The 18,532-nt window shown below is 33.5% G+C and overlaps 1 protein-coding gene and 1 pseudogene across 3 annotated transcripts; both read left to right on the top strand.

Annotated features, from left to right (window-relative positions):
* Nucleotides 1-1,182: 1,182 nt before the first annotated feature.
* LOC133682063 (alcohol dehydrogenase class-3-like) lies at nt 1,183-5,130 on the top strand (annotated as a pseudogene).
* Nucleotides 5,131-12,042: 6,912 nt separating this feature from the next.
* LOC133681653 (cyclin-C1-2-like) lies at nt 12,043-16,676 on the top strand. Of its 3 annotated transcripts, XM_062104748.1 has the most exons (9): nt 12,043-12,189; nt 12,282-12,388; nt 12,772-12,811; nt 13,109-13,153; nt 13,667-13,785; nt 13,886-14,000; nt 14,886-14,936; nt 15,975-16,122; nt 16,249-16,676. In XM_062104748.1, the coding sequence occupies exons 1-9, from the start codon at nt 12,158-12,160 to the stop codon at nt 16,345-16,347; spliced, it is 756 nt and encodes a 251-aa protein (XP_061960732.1). In that variant the 5' UTR covers nt 12,043-12,157; the 3' UTR covers nt 16,348-16,676. The 3 variants fall into 3 exon arrangements, with proteins under 3 accessions (XP_061960732.1, XP_061960734.1, XP_061960733.1); XM_062104750.1 differs by lacking the exon at nt 12,772-12,811 and having other exon boundaries at nt 12,173-12,189; XM_062104749.1 differs by lacking the exons at nt 12,043-12,189; nt 12,282-12,388; nt 12,772-12,811; nt 13,109-13,153 and adding exons at nt 13,155-13,173; nt 13,359-13,456.
* The last annotated feature ends 1,856 nt before the right edge of the window (nt 16,677-18,532 follow it).

Genomic DNA, 18,532 nt, shown 5'->3' on the forward strand with positions numbered 1-18,532 from the left:
AACTGAGATTCATTTTCGCTGGAGAGAGCACAGAGGAGTTGTCTCATTCGCTCTGCTTTGAAGGGCCTAGCTAGTAGTAGTTTAGAATTTGCATTTCTCCTCTGATCACTAAAGTTCAAACTTCAGAGAGTCCTCTTCGTGTTGAATATTCAAAAACGAAAAATCTGAGCTCACATCTTGTCATTATCGGCAGACACAGGCAGGCCTGGCAGGCTAGAGAGGAGTTGTATTGCATTTTGGTACACTTTCGTGCAGCGTTTTGTTTTGCATTTGAAGTTTTGAACCATCACCACCTCGAAAGTCAATAGTCAAAAGTCAGTCCAGGATGGCCTGACAACAGTTCAATAATTGTATTTATCCTTTAGGTGTTTCTTTTAATAAAAATTTAATTTTTTTTATATATTTTTAATTTGTTTTAATATACTAATGTTAAAAATTATTTCTAAAAATATTAAAAATATTATTTTGATACATTTCTGAGTAAAAAGTATTTTAAAAGCCAATCATTACTACACTTTTAAACATCCCTTTAATCATTCATTTTCAAGCCTCAAATCTTTTCTTTAATGTTTTATGAATTATATTATTAAAGGTACAATATTATTTTTTTATATATATATTTAATTGTTTCACACATGTGTTTTATTGCATTTATAATTTTTTTTGTTTGTAGAACATGACCGGTAGTAAACCCAAATTTAATAGCTTATAAAACCTAATATCATTTGGGTTCATCGAATTGAAGGACTCATACCTATTTTCTTTAGGCAAAACTACATTTTCTCTAGTGTGATAGCTTTATTCTCCATGACAGCTTGAGATAATCAACCTCAAAAACATAACAAAACCCTTGTTTTATGGCCAGATATATATCATTAAGATTGTTGACGGTTTGGTTTAGATTTAAAAAACTAACTGAATTGAATTACAATATTTTTGTATAAAATTAACCGAACCGGACCGAACCAGTTCGATTATGTTAAATCCGATTTTTTCTTTAAAAAACCAGTAAACCTAATTCCATGGATTTTTTTTTTATTTTTTTTAAATTAACTTAGCCTTACATTAAATTAAGCTTTAAATTTTAAAGCAAAATGATGTTAAGCTAATTGTAAATTTAATATGAATATAAAACCAAAACCACAACATCTCCCTCCTCCACATCAATATTGTCAATGAGATTGCCCTTGGAAGGCTGGTACTCCTACTGCTTCAGATTCATTCCCCTCTATCACCACCTTCTTGTAATCTATGGTGTCCGCTTGCAAAGAAGCAATCATAACAAGACCTAAGCAAACTGATGAGCGACTCCTGAAGAGAAACACAGAGAAGACCAAAGGATAACACAGAAATGAAGAAGAAGAAGAGTGCAGACAAAAAATCAACTTTTCAGTTATTTGGAATACATACTCAAAATCAACGCATAAAACTCACATCAATCAAACAAAACAAACTAGAAAAAATAGATAAAAGTGAATCAAACCCGATCTAATCAATTGTCTCTCAAGATCAAAGAATCATAACAAGAGCAAAGGACGAGAGAGAGAAAATAGAAACAATATTACCTGTCAACGATACCTAGAGACTAATTACTTTGATCTAGCGAGGTTTGATTTTCTAAATTTTTGTAAGGACATAAGAGAGAGATCGGTTTGGTGTGAGCTATGGGTTATTTACTTATTGATCAGCTAGAAAAGAGACAGATGCAGTGGGCAAGAGACAGAAAGAATGCAAATTAAAAGGAAAAGAAAGAAGGCTGGTCTGGTGTGAGCGCATTTTATGATATTTCTTTTTATTTTATTTAAATCCCAGTTACTTATCTTATATAAATCCCAGTCCTCTTTGAAGTTCCCACCATTAATTTGCAATCTTCAATTCTTTCTCTCGTTGGTTTCTTCTGTTGACTTCACTCTCCATCCATGGCTACTCAGGGACAGCCCATCACTTGCAAAGGTACTCTCTTTCTTTCTTTCTTTCTTTCTCTATATATATGCATGCATTTGTGATTTCGCTATAATAACAACTACCTAGTAATCTATGATTTGGGATTTGGAATTGCGAAGCTGCGGTTGCTTGGGAGGCGAACAAGCCGTTGGTAATAGAGGATGTGCAGGTGGCTCCACCACAGGCCGGTGAGGTTCGAGTCAAGATTCTCTTCACTGCTCTTTGCCACACTGATGCTTACACTTGGAGTGGAAAGGTATTTTCCTTTCCTTTTCTTTTCAAAGTTTAGGGGTTTTTCCTGATCTAATAATAATTACTATTTAATTTGTTTGTTATTTGATGTTGTAGGATCCTGAAGGTCTCTTCCCATGTATTCTTGGTCACGAGGCTGCTGGGTATGGATGATATCATACATGACACGAATCATCATGATGATGATCCCGCATGTTTCAACTCTTTGTGTGTTGTCGTTTAATGAATTTTTTGGACACAGGATTGTCGAAAGCGTTGGTGAAGGCGTGACAGAGGTTCAACCTGGTGATCACGTTATCCCTTGCTACCAGGCGGAATGCCGAGAATGCAAGTTTTGTAAATCAGGGAAGACAAACCTTTGTGGAAAAGTTCGTGCAGCCACTGGTGTTGGAGTCATGATGAATGATCGTAAAACCCGATTCTCAATTAAAGGAAAACCCATCTACCATTTCATGGGAACCTCAACATTCAGCCAGTACACAGTTGTGCATGATGTTAGCGTTGCTAAGATCGACCCAGCAGCCCCTTTGGAGAAAGTTTGCCTCCTTGGCTGCGGTGTTCCTACCGGCAAGTATATCTTGTTTTTCCCCAACTATTTTAAGCACTACACTGAACTCTAGGAAGATTCTTTTGTTGCATTTGAAGTTCCTGTTTGCGATCCCTCTTCTGTCGAAGTCTGCTGGTAGTTTTTGGTGCATGTTTGGGTTATTTGGATGATGTCATGCATTCATCTTGATGTATGCAAGTGTAATTAGTTACACACATCTCTTGTCTCCAGGTCTTGGAGCAGTTTGGAACACTGCAAAAGTAGAAGCAGGGTCCATTGTAGCTATTTTTGGACTTGGGACGATTGGACTTGCAGTAAGTTGTTATCTTGCTTGGTCCCCCTACCTCACCCTTGGAAAAATAGAACCATTAATATTTCTGTGTCATCCCTGTAAAATAACGGTATTAATTTTATGGATAGGTCGCGGAGGGTGCAAAAGCAGCTGGAGCTTCACGGATAATTGGCATAGATATTGACAGAAAAAAGTTTGATAGAGGTACAGTTTCATTCTTCCTTCCATTTAGCATGCTTCAGTGGTCAGCAATAAATTTACATTCTTTTTTCCGGTGTGACAACCACTGTTCTGTCCTCAAATTGGTCCGGTTCGGGTTGGTTTTTTGGCACTAAAGACTAAAAAACCAGAAACAACACAATTCGAGCATCTCCCATCTGAATAGCCAAAGTTGCTTCAACATGGGTGTTGTATCTCACAAACCCAAAACCTTTGTGCACATCTTCAATACTTCCAGCACCTAGCAGATGGAGATGCCGATGTAGATCAACATAAGTAACGTGCAAATCATTTGTTAATGAGAGACACCAATCAGAGGAGGGAGTCCTAGAGCATTTTGATCTTCTTCCCTCCAGAGGAACATCATGTATGGAAAACGCAAATGGAACTATAAAATCCTAACCACAGACTTGCACAACTCCATCTCATTGCATGAATTATCTATTAGTCCAGCAAATCTGAATCTCTTATATGATAATAAAATGAAGATCCCATGTAAACGAGAGAGGGGAGAGGGGAGACAGAGAGCGGGAGGAGGTGGGGAGGTGTTAATCACAGGAGAACATTAGAGAATGAGAGAGGAGCAGGGGAGGCGGCTGAACAGGAGAGAAGGGAAAAAATGATTTAGAGTCAGGTTATGTTTCATTTTATACCCTGTTTATTTTTTTTACTATTCAAATTTGGTTGAACCGTCTAGTTCGATCGGTTTCAACTTTCTGAAACCAAAACCAAACTGGATTGAGTGATTTTCTTGGTTTTTAAATTGATTTCTTTGATTTTCTCTTGAGTCGGTCTTTTTGGTTTATTTTTTTTTTGTTTTTTTCCGGATTAATTGGTTTTTTTAACACCTTGTATCTACATATCAAAACTACCTTTTGATGTGGAATGTGGGAGTGTCCATTATCCAGCGCCGACTTTCTAAACACAGTATTTGCGAACCGTGGAGGAAGGATGCTTAAATGAATATCCATCATGCTTGGATGCCCTGTCTTACTTGATTATCATTTGTAAACTGCAATGCAACAGCAAAGGATTTTGGAGTTACTGAATTGTGAATCCAAAGGAGCATGATGAACCAATTCAACAGCATCTCATTGATCTCACTGATGGTGGCGTTGACTATAGCTTCGAGTGTATCGGAAATGTTTCTGTGATGAGGGCTGCTTTGGAGTGCTGTCACAAGGTAAGTAATGCATGAATTGGTGGTCGAAACCATGTATTTATCCACAGATCACTTGTGATGATATGCCTGAGATTCTTAATTAGGGCTGGGGAACCTCCGTAATTGTGGGTGTTGCAGCATCTGGCCAGGAGATAAGCACTCGTCCTTTCCAGTTGGTGACTGGCCGTGTTTGGAAAGGAACAGCTTTTGGTGGTTTCAAGAGCCGTTCGCAGGTGCCTCTGCTTGTAGACAAGTACATGAAAAAGGTTCGAGCATATTATGATGCATCTTTCTCAGTGCATTTAAAACTTGAGCTAAACAGGAAGCTGAGCTATTCTTTCCACTCTACTTGTCTTACAGGAAATTAAGATCGATGAGTACATCACCCATAAACTGACTCTTGGGGAGATGAATGAGGCATTTGATCTGCTGCACGAAGGCAGCTGCCTCCGGTGCGTGCTTGATATGCAACTCTAAGGCTAAGTCCCCAGCCCGCCTGCCTTATTTTATAGGGAACGCAATGTTTTGTAACTTTTTTTCTTCTTTTCGGTTGGAATATATGGAGAAGAAGAAGAAAAACACCCTTATCAGGTGTAAGGATGATTTTATATAGGGAATAAGATTTGAGTGGATGATGTACTGATAAGTTGTTGCAAGGTTGATGGAATTTTGAGGTTTTGCATGAATGAGTGATCAGGATATGTTTGTGTTGAATGAATAACTGTGTTACTTATTTGCGCTGCCATGATGACGATGGCCGGAGCCGGAGCATGTGCGTGTTAATCCGACCTTTTAGACGTTAAAATTTTGTTCTGGAGGCTAAGATATCAGCAACCAGAAACTGTTGGTGTACCAGTGAGGCCAGGCTAAGAGAGAATATTGTGCAAATATGGAATTGAGTTAATGCTGATTCGTGACAATTTGTAGGTCGATGATTATGGATGAGTAAAAAGAAGAGCCCAAGGTGTGAAATTAAACGACAACCTGAATGCTTTTCTCTACCTTCTTACCACCTCATGGTTATCTTTAGAATAGAACTAGTTCTGTGACCTGCACACGTTACCAAAAAAACATAAAAAAATAAAATCAAGAGACTGCAAGTGTGTTCTAAAAACACAATAATTCAAGTCCCTAACATGTACACCCCTGATTATAATTTTTCTGAGCTATTAAAATATAAGAAATTTAACTGATAATAAAATGACTTAAATTAAATTAAAAAAACCTAAATCAAGATAAAAATGATGGAATTAATAAAATGAAAAGTGAATATAGTACTGAATTGTTAGAAAGGAAAATTTTATAGGGACAAAATGATTGTTAGAAAGGAAAATTTTATAGGGACAAAATGAATACGTAAAACCAAGAGGGATCAATGTTCAAATAACAAAAAATCAGGGGTTTATGTATTGATAAGAAAGGGTGAGGGTAAAGGTGCAATTTGTTACAAGAAGATAACACCATAAATATCATTCTATTTTCTCTCTTGCAGGGACTTGCAAGAGAGAAAGAGGGGTTAGGGTTCTTTGATCTTTTCTTCTCATTCCTTGATGAAATCTACACCAAAATGTTAACCTAGAGTGATTAAAAAGAGTCTATAAGTTATAAAAAAGAGATATTTGGGTGGTTTAGAGAGTTTAAAGAGAGGTTGGAGAGAAGACATTGATGTCCAAAACTCCGACAGCTATGACTCTACCTTTCACTGTTGGATCAAAACAATATTTGGATATGTTGTTCTTCTCCATGTTTTGTACATTCTCACTGGAGGGATTTTCTATATCCATCTCCATTTGAGACATATCGTGGGAGGAAAATTTCTGGGAAAAATAAACTTCTGGATAGTCTCAATCACCGACCGTTTTCTCCTTCGTTCATCATTGGACCGGACTATAATTTGGATATGTTATTTTTCTAGATGCTATCTAGATTCTAAACGGTGGAGATCATAAAAAAAAAACACTCCAAACAGAAGTTGTGCTTCTTGTACAGTAGGCTGTCAGTTCGGTTAAACCTAAGTTTCTGGAAATTTCACCATTGGATGAAGTTGATATTTGGATATATTATACTTATAATAATGAATAACAACTTGACTGTATAGATTTTCTAGAATATTATTCTTTTTATATTTATAGTTGTTCGAAATGGCTACCAAAATTGGTTTTGTGTGAACCGAACCAACCCTAAAATTAAAAGGAAATGGAGCATTAGAGAGACTTAATTTTTGGAAGACTTTAGGGTTGCTGTGACAGCCCTGAAAGTCTATGTTTAGGGGGGGTGCTAAATATCTCTCCAAAAGGAGGGGCTAGAGTGACAACCTTAAGTGTAGAGTTGCTAGGGATCAAAAATGTCTCCAAGAAAGTAAAGGAAGCTTGTAGTGACAACCCTACTAATGGGTGTTAAGTGGCTGATTTGGACAGCCCTAAGAATAAAAATAATGACAAATTAGAGTCTCATATAAAGTGATTAAGGTGAGGTAAGTTTGGGTTAAGAAATTAGTTTAGAAAAGTCTGCATGATACGGGTTAACGGGTGGCTATGTGAACATGAAATAATGATCTAATTTAGATATGAAAAATTTACATGAAATCATATAATGATGCTTGTTAGTTGATAAGAAAACATTAAAAAAGGAATGAATGATATTAAATGATGGTCTCGTGTGGAGCAAGAGAGGCATCAACTACGGGATCCTAAGCTAGCAGAACGGGACCATTGAGAGAAACAGGTACGTGATTACCACCTCACCTTTTTATGTTTTGAAGAGTTTAATATATTCTGAAATTTTATTTGTTTATGATGTATATTGATTTACAATAGTAAAAGATGAGAAATTTAAGAGTGGAAACAGAATTAAACATGACATTTTGTGTCATGAGTGTTGCCGGAAAAAATAATAATTGTATAAGGTTATTGTGCTTGTTATCCTAATTTCTAAGGATAACTTGGATTGATATAAAAGTTGGTCATATGAGTGGGGGCAAGTACACAATAGCCAGCCATATGAGTAGGGGTAATTCTTGTCATAGCCAACCATAAGGGGTAGGGGCAAATTAAAGTCATAACTGGCCACAAGTGTGAGGGCAAACTTAGTATGTAGCCGGCCACAGGAGTGGGGGCAGTTATAATCCTTAGTCGGTCACAAGTGTGGGGCAAAAACAGTTTCTAAACCTTTTTCTTGGTGAGGTGGTGGGTGTTGGAGAAATGTTATTGGATCTTACATAAAATATTGGAATTATGTAACTTGGTATTTTACTTATGAATGATGGGCTTTGACTAGAGATTTATATTTATTTTCATGACAAGTAATTGTTCTCTATATTCTGTAACTAATTATTTATGTGTAATGTATTTCACAAGTTCTTCTCATGGTTATCCTAGTTAGAGGACTCCTTTTTAAATTCAGTAATTAGACTTAGGATTTTTAATGTTTTCCAAGACTTTGAAAAAATTGTTGGAATCGCTGATATATGTTTTATTGGATTTGGTTGTAAACCGATGTTTTAAGTTATTATACGACATGTTTTTTAAAACTCAATTCTGTATTTGCACACGTTTATGTTATTTTCTTTTATCAATCCATTTATATGATAGACTAATATTTAAGAAAAGTCTTTGTGCTTATTATGTGTGAATGTGATATATGGAAGGATTGAATGGTGTGTGTGATGGTATAATGGAATGTTTGGCCCACTGATAAGTGAGGTGTTACAGTTGGTCTTTTGGATGTTAATTAACTAAATAAATTGGTCTTACGCAATTTGGATCTATATAACTCCAGTTATGGGCCACCAACCAAGACCAGGTCATGACAGACCCTGCTTCTTGAGGTTTTTTTTTTTTCAATTTCATCCCTCTACGCATTTAATTTAATTTGTTTTTTGTTTACAATCTAGTCTTCATTCTTTTGATTATTTTTTTTTTCATCCTTTGCATTTATTTTATTTTTTAGATTTTTTCCTTTAGAATTTTAATTCATCTTTTTTCAAATTTTGGTCCTCATTTTTTTTTCATTACTCTTTTTCTATCATTTTCTTCATTTATTTTGTTTTCAATTTAGTCCATAATTAATTTTTTTCAATTATTTTTAGTGCAAAATTTGGTCCTCATTGTTTTTTTTATTTTTTATAATTAAGAATTTTTCTTTGTGATTATTTCTGCCTTTTACAGGGTTGTTCAATTTTCATGATCCGTTTCACCAATTTCAATGATTTACCTAGTTTGAGTTCAATATTTTTTTAAAATCCTTTTTAGATTTTTTAGATTTTTATAATTTGACATTGAATTATTGGGCTATGAGCTTTGTGATTTGTTCAACTTTCCTTTTTGCGAGGTTATCTCATCTCATATTTTGGGTCGCGGGTTGGTTGGTTTAAGTTTCTTAGTTTAGTTCGGGTGTTGAATTTAACGGTTTACAGGTTTAAGAGATTGACTTCCAATTAACAAAGTTAATAAAAACACGGGTTTTCGTGGTTTTTTTGCTTTTTTAAAAGTTTTTTTTTCATCCTTTACCATTTTATTTTTTTATTCACTTTCTGTGTGATTTTTGTGGTCAATTTTAAAATAACATAGGTCGCCTTGCTGTTTTTTTTTTTTGCTTTGTTAAATTTAGATTTTCTAAAGGAATCTTGTTTCTGAATTGAATTGAATTAATTGATTTTATCATCCAATATTTAAGTTTTTAGGTGTTAAGCTCCTAGGTTGAGTCCGAGTCAAGAATTTAATTGATTGCGAGTTTGAGAGTTTAACCCGGATTTACAAGGTTTGCATCGTTTTGATATTTTTTTCTCCAACGAAAAATATGGTAGGCCCTATTTTGGTTTTTTATTAAATTTATTGATTGCATCCCTGACATTTAATTTGAGGCAATACTTGAAGGAATTTTGTTTTTTGAAATTAGTATTCTTTGTTTATTTACTTCTTCTTTTTTCTATTTAGTTATCTGGTATCATGTCTCAAGTCATGGGTTCAAAAGATTCACTAGGTTTGGCTCGATCGTTTTTTTCATTGCTTTTCGATATTTTTGGATCTCGAGTCAATGATCATAATCTTGGATTTTGTTCTTTTTTAAAAAAAATATGCATCATCTTGATATCTTTTCTACGATAAAGAAAATAATAGGTCCGCAGTGTTGCGCGAGCCACCTATCAAATAATGATCGTCCACTTAGTTCTGCTCACGGGTTTTGACAACCTCACTTGGTTTTACTGGTGCTTTGTTTTTTAATATTTTTTTTCATTGATTTTTTTTTTCTGATTTCATCCTTCTATATTTTTATTCTAGGGGATTGACGATCATTATTTGTTTAACTCTCTTTCTATGGTGTCGAGTTGTGGATTTTTTTTTCGTTCTTTAAAATCCAATAATAGCACTTAAGCATTGTTTTTTTACGCTGCAGAAAAAAAAATCAGCCCAGCCCATAGCGAAGCGCATACCATTTATCTAGTATATCTCTATATGTGAATGTTGTAGTCGTATGTTCAATTTATATATATGTATCTCATTAATCGTATTGATCAATACTAGGCTTCATTTTCTATCTAGTTGCAAAAAATCATGATATTTCCAAAATACAACAAGATTAATTAGGGTTTCATCAAATGCTTTTTTAAACCTTTATATATGAAAAATTTCTTCAAAAAAATCATGTTTGCATTTCTAACAAAAAAAGATAAAAAAAAAGAACAAAGAGAGAAAAAAAATACATAATTCACATTTCTTAAAAATACCAAAAAAGTAGTTTTTATATTCTGCATGCATCATGAGTTTAATAACAAGTTTATTAAAGTCATGAGGAGTTGGTCTAAATTTTATAAACACAAAAAAATCAATTTGCTTATTTTTAATATCAAAGATTATAATTTTAGACGTAAAACATATACATGATATTAAAAGAAATAAATATGAAAAAAAAAATATGTTTTTAGCTTTATAATGACTAGGATTGACTCGTAAAGTCATAGTTCACTCTACTATGATGGGCTTGCTTTAACCAATAAACAAACCAATGATTATAAAAAACACAACAGTGTCTTAGTAATAATCAGACAAATAAGCAATGCAGCTTATCTTAGGTAGGATATACTAGGGGTGATATTATCATTCTTATACATAATCATTCTTTTTATCCAGACTTTAAAGAACAATTATGGTTTTTAGTGATCAAAATACTAGATGGAAACTCCAAACCTTTTAAACCATAAAGGGAAAGAATTTGTTATTCTTTTCACACCACCTAAAAATCTTGATCTAGGAGGATGATCGTTGCGACGCCTTACACGTGGGAAATCACACATAATAAGAAATTCATAAAACATATGGAAACCAATAAGCCTATAGTTGTCAAGATTAATAAAGCTCATGGAATAGATGGATCGTGCCCTTCTTGTACATAGATTAAATTGACTAAGGTATGATAATTATTTGTTTTTGATGTAGCCTCCTTAAAATTCACATTGACCTAAATACTTTGAATAAGTCTGTTTAATGTGTTTTTGAGCTTCTTTATCGTAATTGACCTATTAGGAACTTCTAATGGATTATTTGATGTAATTTGGATCGCATTAGGAACATTATAATACCATATTTGATAATTGTTTTTAAAGTAAATCCGACTAACCCACCTCTTTCTCTCTCTTCCACTATTTTTCAAGACTTCATCTTTTTTCTCAAGCTCAAGGACTAAAATGTGGATAAAATGAAGTGTTGGACTATATAATATAATTTTCGAACTAAAAAGAAATTTGAAAAAATCTTAAGGCAAAGTCTTTTTTTTTTTTAAAAAAGGCTAACACCATAATTTTTTCTAAAAAAAATTGCCATTTTTCTTTGCTTTCAATATTGGTCTCCTTATTTTTAATCTTTAGCAAACAATAAAATTGAATTTGTTTTTATAAAATCGAGCATCAACACAATATTAAGGTTATTTTTTTAAACATTGATGTAAAAAGCAAATTAAAATTAATTATAAAATTTAATTTCTAATTAACGCAATGTTGAAAGATAAATTAGAAAAAAAATCAATGTTAAAAAAGAAATTAAAGGACCATAAAAATACAAAACACTATTCTAGTAAACAATATTTTTATGGAGTGGTAAATAGTAAATTCATCGGCTTTTTTAAGCTAAAACCATGATAATTTTATAGAAAAAAATTAAAATAAATTATAAAAGAAAATTTCTAATCATCATAATGATAAACAATGAAATTGAAAAAAAAAATATTAAAAAAATTAAAAAAACTAAAAAAATACAAAATACCCTTATAGTGAATGAATAGTGTTTAAGAGTTGGTGAAGAATGAATTCATAATTTTTTTAATTTAATTTTAATATATAAATATATATAGTTGAGTCCATAAACCTATAAAAGTTCTTAATTAAGTCCACAATGTTTAAAAAAACTATCAATCAAGTCTTTTTGTTAATGTTCATTAATTTTAGTGTATAAATATGCCCATTAGACTGAAAATATTAATTCTCATGAACTTTTTTTTTTTAAATTAGCGCTATTTAAGTGTATAAAATACGTAAATTAGACTTGAATTACAATTTATTTTTTGAGAAAATGACACGATTGAGAAATACAGGAAATATTTGGGACTTAATTGGTAGAATTTAGATTTGGGATGTAATTGAGAATGACTATATATGATTTGGGACTAAACAGAGGTTTCTTCTCCGATGGAAAGCAAATAAGTCATCAACCATAGACTAAACACAACACCACCAGACTCACACTTAAAAATGGCTGCCAATTTCTGGACCTCCTCTCACTAGTAAGCCATTAACGGGCCAATCTTTTTCTATGTATCTTTTGAGGCATTTCTCTGGTGTTTGTTTATATAATGTGTTCTTGTATTATGTGCAGCAAGCAGCTTTTTGACCAAGAAGAAGTGGATGTGGTGCACCCACTAGACAAAGAAAAGGGCATAACTCTTGAAGATTTCAAGATCATCAAGACGCAGATGGCAATTTGTACGCTTTTATTTTATTTATTTGGTGGGGGGATGCTATTGAGTTTCTTATTTTGTTAGCTTTCACCTCGGAAATCTGCGTGGTTTTTCTGGGTTATCAGATTGCAAATGAAATTCTGCCATGCGGGTTCTTATTGTTTGTATATGTGGTGGTGATGCTTGTATCTATTATTGTCTAATTTCTACTAGAAAGCAGTTTTGCATTTGAATTTCTTGTGTCTGATAAACTTAGACTCTTGAAATTAATTTGTTGCTGTCAAGTTTTTTCTCTCATGAAATTTGCGTTTCCTGTTTGTCCTTAACAATCCAATCCTTACAACTACTTTTCTTGAAATTCGCATGTACATATTATGTATTTATTTTTTCTGTATTTCCCACCCTCAGATATAGGCATTTTGGCTCAACAAGTTAAAGTGAGGCAAAGGTTCGACCTTTTTCTACTAAAGTTTACATGTTCTTCGTATCTTGTCTAGTATCCCATGTTCTTCCGTGATGAGTTTCATTTGTCATATACCAATTGATTTTTTTATAACTTGAGATTGTATAAAGAAAACAATAAATGATTTAGCATTTCCATTTTGTCACCCTCGCTGAATTGATGGGGGAAACCAATTGATTTTTTTATAACCAAGTGCTCATGGGATCTTTTTGATTTCTCTGGTTTCCTTTTATAAAGTGTCACCAATTGAATGTTTTTTAAAATTATTATTCGATGTTTCAGGGTTGTCGCTACTGCAGTTGCATATATGAGGCGTGTCTATACCAGGTATTAAATAATTTCTGATGGTAAGAAAAAGAGCATGGTCACCATCCAGAATCTTTACTTTAACCTCCCTTTTGAGATCTGAATGCTGAATTGTCATTTCTAATCATCTAAAATACTCTTCAATTTTCAATCATATGCATTCATGAGCACTTGGTATGCGATGCATACAAATTGATAATCATATAATTATTATTCAATGTTTCAGGGTTTTTTTTGTTCTTTCTCAAAATGTATATTCGGTCATCCTACATATTTAGCTGGAAGCTTCTGTCACTGGTACAATCTCCTGGGCTGCAATGCCTCGTAGGCCTTCTTCCTGCTGTTTGTCTCACCCACTTCTTCAGTTCTCTAATCATATACTTTACTCTTTTTTCTTCATTAGGTCCCTTTAAATCAGCAGCCCTCTTATTTGTAGGTGTAATAGTAAAGCTGATGCATTGCCTAGGAAACAGCCAGTAGATTTTAGACCAAATGGTATAGCTCACTAGTCTTAATTTCTCTTTGTGCTTCCAGAAAGAGCATGTCAGAATACGATCCACGTCTTGCAGCCCCAACTTGCTTGTATTTGGCATCAAAAGCAGAAGAGAGCACAATTCAAGCCAGAGTTCTTTCATTTTACATCAAAAAATTATGTAATCACTTGTTAGCAGCTTGATTGGTTGATTCATTGAGTTCTTAAATTGTATTTATATTTAGTGCTAAAACTATTATAATTTGACCCTGTTGCCTCAGATTCTGATGACAAGTATAGATATGAGATCAAAGAGATACTTGAGATGGAAATGAAGATTTTGGAGGCACTTAACTTTTATCTGGTTGTATTTCATCCTTATCGTTCATTGCCTCAGTAAGTATTTTATCTTCTTTGCCATGTTTCTTGTACATTATAACCATTTTAAATTGAACTAACAGGCTGCTTTGGTAAGGTTTTTACTACTACATGTGCAATTCTGAAAGACTGAACATTGTCATCAAGTTCAGGATTGAAACATGATTTATGATTCTTGTTGTGCAAATGCCATCTTGATTGATGTCTATTGTGCTATCAAGCTCCAACTCAAAGCTTTCCTTTTTTTCTTCTTTGTATTCTCTCATTTGTTTTAACCTCTCAGTTAATTATGTTTACTATTTATTAGTTATATCTTATATAATTAGATCATACTAGATTACTATTCATTGGTTTCCATTTTCTATCTGTTTCTTGTATAAACAAATTTAAAAGAAATGTTAAATTACTTCAATCGCTTCCAAAACTCTGAGATGGAGGCATGTTTATGTTAAGTAGACTACTAGAACTGGAAGCATACCAAAAATGATTGGTTGCTGAATTGGACGTGACTAATCATCTAAGATGTACTAACTACAGAAACATAATTGCATAAATTAAGATTAATCACAGTACTGCTAAGTTTCAACAATTCTAATATGATTGGATGCTGAATTGGATGTGATCACTCATCTCTTATGTTACTAACTAGGAAACCTAATTGCACGGCTTTACATTCATTAATACACTAAATATCAACAATTCTGTTTTACTGGTTGCAAACTGTTATCTTGTGATATTTATGTTGCAATTTGAGCACAAGAACATTTTCTCTCTTATTTTTCCTCAAATCTTGGCAGATTTTTGCAGGATGCTGGCATAAATGATATAAACATGACTCAATTTCTATGTTGCAATTTGAGCACAAGAACATTTTCTCTCTTATGTTTCCTCAAATCTTGGCAGATTTTTGCAGGATGCTGGCATAAATGATATAAACATGACTCAATTGACATGGTAAGACTCCAATCTCTAAGACTGAGGGGGTGTTTGATACATTTCTATTTCTGCTTTTAAGTGTTTTTTTAAAAGTGCTTTTGGCTTTGAAAAATCATTAAATTGATGTTTTTTAGTGCTTTATGATGGTTTTGATGTATTGATTTTAAAAATGCAAAAAAATCTAAAAAAACTCATTTTGATACATTTTCAAATGAAAAGTTATTTTGAAAAGCACACGGCATCACAATCTTTAACACCCTCCAAGTAAAAACACATCTCCTAGCTTGGGAAAGATGCATCATTTGAGTCCTTGAAATATGGGGCAGGTCTTAATAAGCTTCGGCATGCAAACTACAATCATGTTATCATGTTTTAAGCTTCGGCATGCAAACTACAATTTGGGAGAGTTGCCTAAAGATGATCGACATTTTGTGTATAAAAAGTGTGTAGAACTAGTTTGTCACTATTTATATATGTTCTAATTATGTGGGCCATCATTATGTTCACTATACATGTGTCCTGGTATTTAAAATTGGTTCATAGAGGCTGCTTCCTCTCTCTGGCCACAGATTCTAATTGTAACTGATAGTTGCAATTGCTGTCCTTTGGAAATGGCTGATAAGTTAAATGTGAGAAGCCCTGGTGTTGAAGAAAGCCATCCCATAGTACAGTTTTCTTGATGAACACGGGGATTTTTGTTCTACACTGGGCCTGAATGGAAAAAACAAGCACCCCCGGGGATTTTTAACAGGAAGAAAGACTTAGGATAACTGCTCTTAAGTTGTGAAGAAGTTCTGGAAACGTTCTTTCCCTTTTTTCATTAAAACTCTGCACAGTCTCTTTTTTCTTCTCTATCTGGAAGCTGCTGCCTTAAATCGACGAGTAACTCTGTTATTTTAATTTTTTAAAGCCTTTTTTTCCTCTATACCTTTCATGCTTGTGGACGTATCCTTCCAATACGCCAGCGCTTGCACTCGCATCATAAAAAATTATTGTCTGCATCGTGATTTCTTGATCTTTGATTCAAAATGAATAACAATGCTGGGACTTATACAGGGGACTTGTCAACGACACGTACAAGATGGATTTGATTCTTGTACATCCCCCACATATTATTGCTTTAGCCTGCATATACATTGCTAGCGTGTATAGAGAAAAAGATTCGACAGCATGGTTTGAAGAGCTCTGTGTAGATTTGAATGTGGTGAGTTCTAAGCTCAAATTATTATGAATCTCGCAAGGGGAGGTTAACAAACTGCTGCAAAGTCCACCGAATTTATGTTGGAGCTATATTGCTGTAAATAATGTGCCTTTGTATCTGATTTGACAGGTGAAAAATATTTCAATGGAGATGTTATATTTTTATGAAAGCCATAGATTGATTACAGAGGAGAGAATTACTGCTGCTTTCAACAAACTGAAACCGTAAATGGTTTGGCGATCCCTGATCCCCAACTCAAAAGGAGAACTCCTGTCAAATGCCATGGAATCTATGTAAAGAAATTGTTTAGCCCTCGTCAAGTGCCCGGTTCCTTTGGATTGTGTAGTTAGGATAATTAGCCTTTGTATTCACTCGAGATTCTCTTTGGTGTGTATAATCTGAAAATTCCATTCGCCTGCCTGCATGATACCCGTATGTGTTTCAAATTAATGAGAGCTAAAAGCTTCAAAACTGATATTGAGTGTGTAATTTCGGTTTGTGGCCAGCATAAGGTACAAACCACAACGAGCCAATGCTAGGTGAATCTCTTTATGAAATTGAATGCATGAATCTGTTATTGCGACCTGAAAGGGAGGAGGCGCTGCATTAGCCATTAATGGTGAGCAACTCCTGCTCCTCGCATTTCTCATGCCTTGCATTACATTGTTCAAGATCATTTCCAATAATTCCATCCATCGTGTTGCCCTTTGTCTTGGCTTGCAGCTTCTCTACACAGCAGCATAGTATTTGAAAAGGAACAGCAGAAGAAGAAGATTGCGTCAACTTGCTGGGTATTTTTGCAAAGGAATAGGTTTCGGGTTTTGTGCAGGTTGAGGAGCAAACCAAGAAATCATCTGTTCTCCTACTTTATAAAAATAAATCAATGCAAGAGCACAACCATATAAACACTATTTCTTCGTGACCCAATTCGTAACCCGAGCATAAGAACCCATTTCATCACGATTCTCATACAGTTAAATGAGTAGAAATATAATTCATGAAAACACTGTAAATCCATTGATATGATGCTAAAAATTAAAAACAAAATAAGAATTAAAATTAAGTCAAATCCAAACATGTTGTCAAAACCCATTTTTGAACTTCCATTTTTCAATGAAATTTATTAGATTCCCATCATTTCATAATTTTTGGCACTTTCATTTATTTATTTTATTGTGTGATAATAATAATAATAATAATAATAATAATAATAATTAGAAAGCAAAACAAAAGGTTAAAAGAAAAATATAAATAGGAGAATCAAGCAAAATTAAAAAATTATAAAAAATCCTAGTTCAAGAAGGAAATAATATAAAGATCTAATATTATTTTTTCAGTTTAGGTTTTTCATGTTTTGAGAGAAACATATATAGACAATATAAATAGACCCCCCCTAAAAAAAAACTACAAAAAAAAGAAAAAAAAGACCAAAAAGAAATAAAAAGAAGAAGAAGAAGAAGAAAAGTCAAAATCTCTCCTCATCTTCACCTTCTTCCTCATATCTTATCAAACCCTAGCCGCCATTATTCATCTTTCCTTCTCCATACATTATCTTCTCTCTCAATATAGCCACCACTCCCATTAACCTTCCTCATCAAACCCAAAAACCCAACATTACATAATAACCCATTGAACCAAAATCAATCTCTCCATGCATAACCATAGACCTCACAAACCTCTTGTCGCGACATGCACGGGGTTGCCTAACAGAGTTGCCTTATGGAATTGAAGGGGTTTTTGGTTTAATCATAAAGTCATCATTATAGAGTTCAAGAGTCTTCACCTAATATTATGATCACTAGAAAATCTAATGGTCTGTGAGAGTCTGGGTAAAGGAACTGCAATGGAAAGACGCATCACCCCTAGTAAACCCTATCTAAGGTAAACTATATTGTTGATCGATTGTTTTTCCAGATCATGTTTCTATCTGTTTATCTCATTTATGGTTCAAGACAAATCTCCTTTCGTGAGGAAGTTTACCTTGTTGGGTTAAATCCTGACCATTCTTAGATCTAGATTTAGCATCACATTTATTTTCTATTTTGTATCTTTAATACTTGAGGATATACTTTATAGTGTAATTTTATATTCCATAAATATTAAAGCCTTATAGCTAAATCTCAATGCTCCAAATAACAAACTAATTGTTGTGGGACTTTTGGTATTTTAGTCAAACCCTAATGGATAATCATAAATCGGTTACAATATCTATTTTACATTTTTAAAACGTGATAAAAATGTGATTTTATCCTTTTTAGAAAATATGCATAAAAAACCTTTAGGATTTGGTTGTATGCATGAAAACAAAACATTTTATTTTGAAATGAAAGCTTTTTAAAACAATTGGATTTTTTTTTGAAATTTCAACAAAAAATTAGATATTTTTAATATCGAATCTGTATCTTACAATGTA

Source organism: Populus nigra, chromosome 2 (genome assembly GCF_951802175.1).
Source record: "Populus nigra chromosome 2, ddPopNigr1.1, whole genome shotgun sequence".
Lineage (NCBI taxonomy): Eukaryota > Viridiplantae > Streptophyta > Magnoliopsida > Malpighiales > Salicaceae > Populus > Populus nigra.